Here is a 10,529-nt window from a genome sequence, read left to right on the forward strand (position 1 = left end):
CATGGACCAATATCATGGGAGAGTTTTGGAGTGATTCACTGAGGTATGTTTTGCTTGATCAAAATTTGCACCTCTACAAAATTATTAATGATGAAGAAAAGATGTGAAATTAAAAGCCTTTAGTTTTTGCATTTGTACCCCACTGAAGGACAAAGTGCAAAATTTGCATCAGTAAAAATGCCTTGTCCATGACTCTTTTAAAATACATAACATACTGTATCTGTAGGGAATATATCCCAACTTGTGATTGAAAGATGTACACAAAAGATTTGTCGTTGTCAGTCAGAATGTCTTCAGCCTGCAGTTGTCAGACATTATGAAAATAAAGATGTTTTTCCTGAGTGGATCACCTGAAATGTGCCTTTTTAATGACTCTCACACACCATTATTAGATCACTTTATTACGAAAGCCACACCTTTTAACATTTTGAAATTTCTACATTTAAAGGAATAGTACATACAAATTTTTTTGCTGTAAATTACTCACCAACCAAGATGTAGACAAGTTTTTTACTTCATGGGAACAGATTTGGAGAAATTTAGCATTACATGACATGCTCACCAATGGATCCTCTGCAGTGAATGGGTGCCGCCAGAAGGAGAGTCCAAACAGCTGATAAAAACATCACAATCATATACACAAGTAATTCACATGTCTCCAATTGTAAATTAACAACTTGTGATTCGAAAAGCTGTACGTTTAAAGATATAGTTAAAACGCAAGTTGTCAATCTATAATACTGTATTTCTCTCATTCTTTCGACGCCCATTCACTGCAGAGGATCCACTGGTGAGCAAATGATGTAACACTAAGTTTCTCCAGATCTGTTCCAATGAAGAAACAAACTGAGAGCAAGTACATTTTCAGCATATTTTCTCTTATTTCTGGGATATCTCAATGTTATCCAAGATCCAATCTAACTATCCAGAACACCACAGCTTATTTAAATATCACCATATCAACCTCATGTTGCTTAAACGTGTAATTTCTTTCTCCTGTTTGGCAGAAAGTCTCTCTTTCACTTTTACTGAATGGAAAAATGAAAGTGAATGATCACTTACGTCTTCAGTCCCTAATGGCCTAATATCTCCTTAGTTCCTGTAGCTCAGTGGTAGAGCATTGGGTTAATAGCGCAAAAGGTTGTGGGTTTGATTTCCCCAGCCTGAATGCACTGTAAGTCACTTTGGATAAAAGCGTCTGATAAATGTAAATGAAAATGTAGTTAATGGATTGGAGTATGTTGCACAAAAGAAAGTGATGAAGTACAAAGACTGGAACTCAAATAATTTTATCTAAAGGTTTATAATGTTCGACCAGCATTTATTCTGCAGATATGTCCTGACGCATTGCAAATAGTTGACTATAGGGCAATGATACAAATACCAGCTCCTGAAAGAGAAATGAGAAAAGGTGGCCATATCTCTGTAGGAGTGTGAAGATATATTAAAGAGGCACAAGAACAACGGAATTTAACAAAAATCTAACCAAAATAATTTCTTGAATTATCCATCTATACTAATTTGGTATTTTAGATAAAACATTCTGTAATCTGATCCCATCTGCTAACCTTTCAAAATGTCCCTTGAACTGATTTAATTGTGTAAAGAATCACGTGGTCTACAGAGTACAGAGCCGTGCATTTCGTTTCCTGGCTTGAATGTTTAATTGCAAATGATTTACACAAACAAACATTCAAAAATGTTAATTTGTCAAAAATCAGTTGACGGATCACTGTAGCTTACTGTGAAATGCTATATATTAACCATTTTAATTTTCTGTTCTGAGGAGTTCGTAAACAGAAATTAAAAAAAAAAAAGTTCAACTGAACGGCAGGAGTATTCTGAAATAAATAGGTTCTTTTTCAAAGGCAGCCAACCTTACAATTTAATAAAACAAATGACCATGCCAACAGCCTTGGAAAAACCTGATGAAAAGAACTGGATGAGAAGCTTTCAAGTAGATTAAACCTGTTTCTCTTCAAACCAGTTTACATTGCAGCTCAGACAACCCCTCGTCCTTTCAAGCGTCTTGCCATTATCCTGGTGCAGCACCAGGTCCTGTGTCACAAGAGAGCTGTGGATGTGCGTCTGCTGGCAGCTAGCTGATGATCTTGCTTATGGCCTGTAAAGAGGGGAAGTCATCATCGCCGATGTGCAGGGTTTTATGGGTGTTGAAGTCTTTCAGAGCCAGCACCTGCTTACAGGTGGGACACACTTGGCAGTCCAGCTCCAGGCTGTTGCTGGTGGTGCCTGTCTGCCAGGCTTTCTTTTTGTTTTTTTTGGCCTTGGAGTCTTGCTGCTGTTTCTCAAGAGCCTTAAAGTCTCCGTGGGCAGTGAGGAGCTCCTGTTGCTTGCGAGTGTCTGGGAGGAGAACCAGAAGCTCGTTGAAGACTCTGTTGAAATTCTCTCCCAACAGCTCTTGGCAGCTTTTGTAGTACTGGACAGCAGGTATTAAACCCTGCTCAAGAGAAAAGAGAGTTTATTAATATCCTATACAGGACAAATATTAGAGATCAATGGAATAATATTATTATGCAGGAGTAATATCATCTACCATAATATGACACTGGATAAAAAAAGATAACTGAAATGATCTTGGTTTGATGGGTACCTGTCTAAATTGGCCTGAATGGTTTTTGAACTCATTGAACTTGGTTTCATCATTGTGAAGGAAATTCTTAATAGACTGAATAAGGTCCATGTTTCTCTGCTGGAAATGTTCAGGTATGAGGTAGGATCCAACAGCAGACATCCCTCTGAAAGAAAACAATGCTTAATGCGAAAAAAATAAATAAATAAATTCATTAAATAATGCTAAAGTAATAAATACAAATTTTGATGAAATTTAAACAATTATCTGTTGACAAAACAAATTCTTTTTTTAAATTTAATTTATTCCAGTGATGTAGAGCTGAATTTTCAGCATCATTTCTCCATTCTTAAGTGTCACATGATCCTTCAGAAATCATTCTTACATACTGATTTGCTGCTCAAGAAACAATTCTTAATGTTATCTTGTATTATTATTATTATTAATATATTAGGGCATTTTATCAACATTCTCTCCAATACTGGCTCTGTAACATTAAGACTATTAAAAATCATATAGTCAACTTTCATATACTCAAAATATAACAGTGACTCAAACAGGGAACACACCCCACATCACATTCTCTAACCTATTAACAGCAGGCATTGATGGTTCCACCACGTTACTGTTGAGCGGGATGCCGGTGAATCCTGGGGGAGGCTTGCTGACACCAGGCCCAAGGGCAGGAGGAGGAGGAGGCAGCAGCGCACTCGGAGTGCTCTTCATTGGAAATGCACTTTTAAAGCCTGAAAACAAGTAAGCACTTATGAGCAATGTCATTTTGGGCACTGCTTCTGTTAAGAAAAGGAACCTGCTTACCAGGCGGAGGTTTTCTAGAGACAAGAGCAGGAAATTCCTCCTCCTTGGGTGGAGGAGGTTGGTCGGTTACTGGCTGCTTTAGAGGGGAAGGAATATTTTCAGGAAATGATGTACAAGACAGTGCTTCTGCTGGCTTCTCCACAAGTCCATTTATAAAAGAGTTTGTTTTGTCTGGTGGCTTCATCTCAGGAACATTCTCTTTGTGAGCCATTTTGGACACAGACTCCGAAGTGTGAGAGGGAGAGCCCAGAGATGAAGTTGTGGCTTGCTTCTTTTTCTTATTGGTTTTGGGGTTGGGCTGAGATGAGCCACCTTTTACCGTCAACAAAGTGGAGATGTCAAGCATAGTCGGTACCGTGCGGATCTCCTGAGCAGTTTTACCAGTCTGGGGGTCCTCATCATCCGATGAGGATGGACATTTGACTTTAGGTGGAGCTTTATGGGTTTCAGCAGAGGTGAGTTTCTTTTTGCGGCGAGATGAGGAGGCAGTGAGAGGCTGAGGCACACTTCCACTGGGCGGCGGATCACTGACAGACAGTATGGATGAAGAGACCGTAGGGGCTGTTTTGGTGGGCAGAACCACAGGTTTACTGGAAACCACCACAGATTTGCTTCCGGCTTGAGACCAGGCTGATGTTGTGTTTGATTGTGGCTTCAGTGGTTTGATCTTGGAGACCAGTGCAGGAAAGTCCTCCTCCTGGAAGGACGAATGTTTCTTGGGTTGATTTGTGTATGCAGGTGTCATTGGAGTGGAAACAACTGAGCTAGACAAGCTTGGGAAATCATCTTCCTTCAGGGAGACAGAAGTTTCTTTGATCTTGCTGCAATGACAGGATGACATTGTAAAATACTAATCTGATTTAATTAAACTCAATGTACAAAACTAGATGTTTAAGTGGTGCTTGCCCATGATGCTTGAATGTTTCTTGCTGTTGCACATCATTTTCCTGATTTGTTCTGCATTTTTTAGCATGTTGATTGCACCATACGACTTTGATTTGGCAGACATAATAAAAGATTGTCAAATTATCTAAGGATTCATTTTCAAGCATTCAGACGCCCCTTTCTTTCATTGAGATTTCAGGACAGCTGTATCAGCCTAGTTTTGCGTTTAAAAAAATACATTTGTATTTAGCTTTAACTTAATTTGATTAACTTTAACTTATTTTGTTTCAGTTAGTTGACAAGGCAACATTTCTAATTTTAATTTAAGTTAAAGTTATTCAAATATAAAAATTTTATTCCAGCTTTATTTAAATAAACAACTGCAGGACATTTTTTACTTCAAGCCCCCCACTTTGATATAAATTTCAATACAGACATTTAAAATAAATAAAAATTCACATAAAGCACTGTATTTACATCACTGAACAAATCTGAATGAATAAACATCTGGACAAAATAGATAATCAAGAATGCAAGCATTAATAAAAAATAAATTACATTAGCATTCCTACATAAAAACAAAAAAAAACAAAATCTTACTAAAAACTGGACAGACATACCTTTGAATAGGGGCTGGAGGTGCAGCTGCCCCTAAAACTGGGAAGTCCTGACCAGCCAAAGAGGCATTACTCTTCACTGATCGAGCTGAAATAGATTCAAACATGCAATTCATCATTCATCAACTTCCTTCCTCAATTCAATTCTATCTCGATAGATAGATAGATAGATAGATAGATAGATAAACATACAATAATTGACCATATTTCCACCATACCTAGCATTTCGTTCGTCTGCTTGGCAGTGCCTCTGTTGTTTCTTATGTCATCAGGCTCCATCTTTTCTTCTTTGCGTGGCTTCTGAATACTCCTTTCTTGCACATGGCTTCTCTCTTCCTGGTGGCTGGCCATCGAAGCTCGCAGAGCAGCAGCCATTGCACGGTCCTCTTCCTCTCTGTGGACAACAACTCTCTCAGTCTTCCATTAGCTCTTTTATATGTTAAAATGCAGTACTGATGAGGACCTACCGATTATATCTCCAGCTCCTGACATGCTGCTGCCCTCCAGGGGCTCGTCCTCTTCCTGGTCTTCCCTGTCTGTTGAAGCGATCCACTTCCTCATAGTCATCGCCACCAACTATCAGACATAAGAAAGACATCCAAATGGGCTTGATGAAGGCATTCGGCTCCTAAATCAAATGCAACTCACAGAAAGAGCAAATTCAGCTTTACCGTCATTTCTTCGTTGCTGTCTGTGTGCATAGTTGAACTGAATGTCGATTTGGCGATTCTGCCGTGCCTCGGCCCGGTTTTTGCTGTGGGCAGCAGCTTTGTGAGCCTTATAGTCAATCTCCGTGCGGAAAGCATGAGTGAACTGCTCTGTACTGCAGCGGCCCTCCTCGCAGAGGTAATGACTCTCTCTGAAGTGCTCACTGAGGTACTGGTAGTCACTATAGGACAAAAATAAAAGTATATTTTAAATTAAAGTACATTTAAATTAAGTAGTAATGATTTTGAAGCTCCGCTGACACTGGTAGTGCCCTATGATTTCGATGCTGCAGAAAACATGGACGGAATTGCAGAATCCAGTCATAATGTATAACGCAGGAGCTGCTCCAATAGTCACTATATGAGAGTTGCACCAATTGATTTATTAAAAATAGTGTTATATCATATACACACAGAAACCTAAATATCTTTGCAACAAACTGTCAAAAAAAATTAAAAATAGTTTGGTTTAACATGAATAATTTGTGACAAAAATGCTTTACTATTTTACAGTAGAATGTAATTCTACTGAAAATGTTAATGTTTAATCCCTTCATTTAATTTGTGATAAACTTTTAATAAATTGGTGTTTAATTGTATACCCTAGTGAAAAAAATATATACAAAAATGTATTTGAAATACATTTAGGTTTTGCTAAGTATACAACAAATACGTTTACATATTTACGTGCTTAATAAAAATACCCTGCAACTGTACATTTGATATACTAAACTGGTATATTAAAGTCTGTAGTATAGTAAATAGTAAATTACTATTTATAACTAATTTTGTGCTTAATGCACTTTAATTGTGCAAAAGTAGTGCCAAGATCTAACTAAAGATATACTGAAGTATTTTTGAACTATTGTAAATATACTTCAGGTACTCTTTAAATATCTTGATTTTTATAGAGATCATACAACCTTATTAATAGCAATTTTAAAACATTTTAGGCAAAATATTAAGAAATATGCATTGTGTAATAAAGACATACTCCCAATTAAAAGTTTACAACTTTATATCAGTAAGTCTTAAGAGATGTCAATAAATATGTTAATTGATGTGAAGCATAGTTCAAATTCATTAAACATACTTGAAGTATGAAGCAAATGTATTTTAAATAAATTATGGCATACATGCACTAATTTTCAATTCCATGCTTAATTATTTTGGGTCTACAGCACCCATTCCAATCTGATTGAAGTGTTATTCGAAACAAGCTCAAATGGATGGATCGAGGTGTTTACATGAAAGGATTTTAGTCAGATTGACCCATCAACTAGGTGTATGCAATCATAGCCACAGTGAGTTGCATCTGGAAATAAACAAATGTTAATAAGTAAAAAAAAGTGAACCAGAAAAGGTCTATCACCTGTAATACTCCTGAGCTCCATCTGCGTCACAGAAATGGCAGAAGAAATGATCTCGCCGCAGGTGCTTCAACAACTCATCGTTGTCCAGGTATCGATCGTCGCAGAATTTACAAAGCGGATGTCCACGATGTGAAGTATCATCCGGGTCCCCTTGTGTTCGATGACGAGCCAGCTCTTTCCGATTGTACCACTTCCTCTCGTATGAGAATATCTGTACACAGAGCAAACTACTCATTGTAGGAATAAGGAGTGTGCAAACAAAATAATTTATTAAAACACAACACTCTACCTTCAGGTGCTTTGCACATAACTTGCAGCAGAAGAGTTCATGTTGTTTTCGCATATGTTGCTCTAATCCTTCAATTTTGGAGAACACTTTTGTCTCTGGGCATTGAGGACATTCATGCGACAAAATCTTCCTGCATTTTTTGTAAAAGATAAAAAGAGCTTGTAAAGCAATAAACTTCAAAATATTGTTTATTTTAAGCTGAAAAATAGGGCTGGGAAATCATGTACAATTAAGAAGTATTGTGAAGATTTTATTCCGCTCTCTTTTTTTGGCAAGTAAACTGAAAGATAATGTCAGAGCTGTTCATTTAACTCATGTCACGCCAACTTCAAAAAATGTCAAAACATCGGTTATTTTTTATAGATTCAAGTATTCTCACAACATAAATGTAGGTAAAACATTACAGCTTATTATTGTGAAGTATTACATTACTTTTAGAATACAATATGTTTTGCATAGTTTTTTAAAAAATATATATATTTTCCCTTTTGATTCTTCAGAAAAAATGCGGGACTCCATCCAGCCTTGATTATTTTAAAAAGAATTTTTAATGTTTTTGAAAGAAGTTTCTTCTGCTCATCAAGCCTGCATTTATTTGATCAAAAATACAGAAAAAAACAGTAATATTGTGAAATATTATTACAACTTAAAATAATAGTTTTCTATTTGAATATACTTAAAAAAATAATTTATTCCTGTGATGCAAAGCTGAATTTTCAGCATCACTACTCCAGCCTTCAGTGTCACATGTAACATCCAGTCTATCCCATGATCATTTAGAAATCATTCTAATATTCTGATTTATTATGAGTGTTGGAAACAGTTCTGCTGTCTAATATATTTGATGAATAAAAGGTTAAAAAGAACTGCATTTATTCAAAATAAAAAATAAAATTCTAATAATATATATTCTAATAAAATATTTTCTTTACTATCACTTTTAATCAATTTCACATCCTTGCTGAATAAAAGTATTGATTTTATTTTTTTTTAAAAGAAAGAAAAATTACTGATCACATCACAGAATCACAGAAATAAATTATAATATAAAGTATAATAAATTTAAAAACAATTATTTTAAATTGTAATAATATATCACAATATTAATTTTTTTCGGTATTTTTGATCAAATAAATGCAGGCTTGATGAGCAGAAGAAACTTTTCAAAAACATTAAAAATAGTAATGTTTCCAAACTTTTGGTCTGTACTGTATGTATGCGTGTATATATATATATATATTTATATATATTTTGTGTGTGTGTGTGTGTATGTATATGTATATATATATATATATATATATATATATATATTTATATATATTTTGTGTGTGTGTGTGTGTATGTATATGTATATATATATATATATATATATATATATATATATATATATATACACACACACACACACACACACATATCCCGGTTGAAAAAAAAGTTCCTACCTGAACTGTGCATATATGTTTCCATCCGCAAAATATATGTCATACTTCTTCTCACACTGATACTGATGAATGTGCAGAGCAGCAAAGGGTTCGGGTTTCTTTATGAAGACCACCTGGAAAATTACATCAATGTTTTTAATAACAGAAGAGATTTTTCTTTTAAAGAATGGAAGACTTCCTTACGGAGCATGAACGACGTTGTCAATGAAGCAAAAAGTTCTAAAAGCAAAATGTGTTCAATTTCCAGACATGCTGATTAATGTAACTTCACACAGGCAGATCAGAGAGGACTGTCAGAGAAACACACGTCTAGTAGATTCCCACACGAGCTATCTGAAGCTGATCACATTCTGCTGAGCCTCCCCAAAACCATGTCTGTCTAATTATTAAAACACACACTTTTTGAACTTTGTTCCTGGTACATCCTCGCCTGTCGTATGCTAACACCGTGGAGGAACTGGTTGAAACGTCAGGCAATAATTCACCACTTCTACGCTAAACCAGCTCACTTACAGACTAAAATCAAGTCTCCAAGTTTGACTACAATCAAAAGTCATCGAGAAGTGAAACAGCTAGCTCAAGTTAACTTCTGAAAGACGACACACCTGAGCTAAACTTTCTCGTGACATCTCGTCTACACTGCTAGCGACGCGACGGTCACGGCCGCTCCCGTTCCTAGTGCACCGGGAGCGGGGTAGCGTTAGTGCTGTTCACGGTGTGTCTAAACGGTGTGTGAAGCAGCCGAGGCCTGCGCTCGCTGCTGGAGGAGAGGCGGCGGTACCTTGTCGAGCTGCTCCCGGCAGACGGCGCAGTACTTCTGCTCGCACAGCACCCGCATCTTGGTGGAGCAGCGGTAACACACCGGGTGATCGCACTTCCCCACCGCGAACAGCTCGATGTCCTGGCAGCACAGCACACACGTGCTCTCCGCGTCTTTCTTCGGGGTTTGTTCCATACTGACAGAAGGCACTGGCTGTGTGGGCTCGCGTTTTCTCGGTATAATCCGTTTGGATTTGCAGGGCTCGTGTAACGACAGTACGGGGAGTGAGGCCGGGTGAAGCGCGCTCCTGTGTGCGTAATCGTTTGTCGCAATGCATTATGGGGAGCAATAGCCGTAGACAGGAAGAGCTTTTATTGTGAAGCACCCTTTCTTTTACTGTCTATGGAAGCACCGGACTTTTATACCGCATACCTTGCGTGAAATAAATGCTAACAACATGATAATTATATTAATATGATTTATTATTATTATTATAAAGATGAGGAAATATGTAATTATATACATATTAAAATAATATAGTTATATCAATACGATTTAATTAGACGATATATACAGTACAGACCAAAAGTTTGGACGCACCTTCTCATTCAAAGAGTTTTCTTTATTTTCATGACTATGAAAATTGTAGAGTCACACTGAAGGCATCAAGGGCTATTTGACCAAGAAGGAGAGTGATGGGGTGCTGCGCCAGATGACCTGGCCTCCACAGTCACCGGACCTGAACCCAATCGAGATGGTTTAGGGGTGAGCTGGACCGCAGACTGAAGGCAAAAGGGCCAACAAGTGCTAAGCATCTCTCGGGGAACTCCTTCAAGACTGTTGGAAGACCATTTCAGGTGACTACCTCTTGAAGCTCATCAAGAGAATGCCAAGAGTGTGCAAAGCAGTAATCAAAGCAAAAGGTGTCTACTTTGAAGAATCTAGAATATGACATTATATCAGTTTTTTCACACTTTTTTGTTATGTATATAATTCCATATGTGTTAATTCATAGTTTTGATGCCTTCAGTGTGAATCTACAATTTT

The 10,529-nt window shown here is 37.1% G+C and overlaps 1 protein-coding gene across 1 annotated transcript; it reads right to left on the bottom strand.

The window, feature by feature from the left end:
* Window positions 1–1,645: 1,645 nt before the first annotated feature.
* On the bottom strand, window positions 1,646–9,837 carry LOC132149346 (E3 ubiquitin-protein ligase ZNF598). Its single transcript, XM_059558507.1, has 12 exons — window positions 9,504–9,837; window positions 8,723–8,835; window positions 7,281–7,410; window positions 6,991–7,202; window positions 5,583–5,800; window positions 5,379–5,487; window positions 5,130–5,305; window positions 4,915–4,999; window positions 3,410–4,230; window positions 3,180–3,336; window positions 2,612–2,756; window positions 1,646–2,458 (listed from the first exon to the last, which is right to left on the bottom strand). Exons 1-12 carry the CDS (start codon window positions 9,675–9,677, stop codon window positions 2,099–2,101), a joined length of 2,700 nt encoding a protein of 899 aa, XP_059414490.1. The 5' UTR covers window positions 9,678–9,837; the 3' UTR covers window positions 1,646–2,098.
* Between the last annotated feature and the right edge of the window lie 692 nt (window positions 9,838–10,529).

Source organism: Carassius carassius, chromosome 9 (genome assembly GCF_963082965.1).
Source record: "Carassius carassius chromosome 9, fCarCar2.1, whole genome shotgun sequence".
Lineage (NCBI taxonomy): Eukaryota > Metazoa > Chordata > Actinopteri > Cypriniformes > Cyprinidae > Carassius > Carassius carassius.

Bases quoted from the DNA above. Each gene is read 5' to 3' on its own strand.
- LOC132149346 (XM_059558507.1), bottom strand. From the start codon at position 9,677: ATGGAACAAACCCCGAAGAAAGACGCGGAGAGCACGTGTGTGCTGTGC. The intron at 7,203-7,280 runs GTAGAGTGTTGT...CTCTGTGTACAG, and splicing joins TATGTGCAAAGCACCTGAAG to ATATTCTCATACGAGAGGAA. The intron at 2,459-2,611 runs GTACCCATCAAA...TCTCTTGAGCAG, and splicing joins ATTCAGGCCAATTTAGACAG to GGTTTAATACCTGCTGTCCA.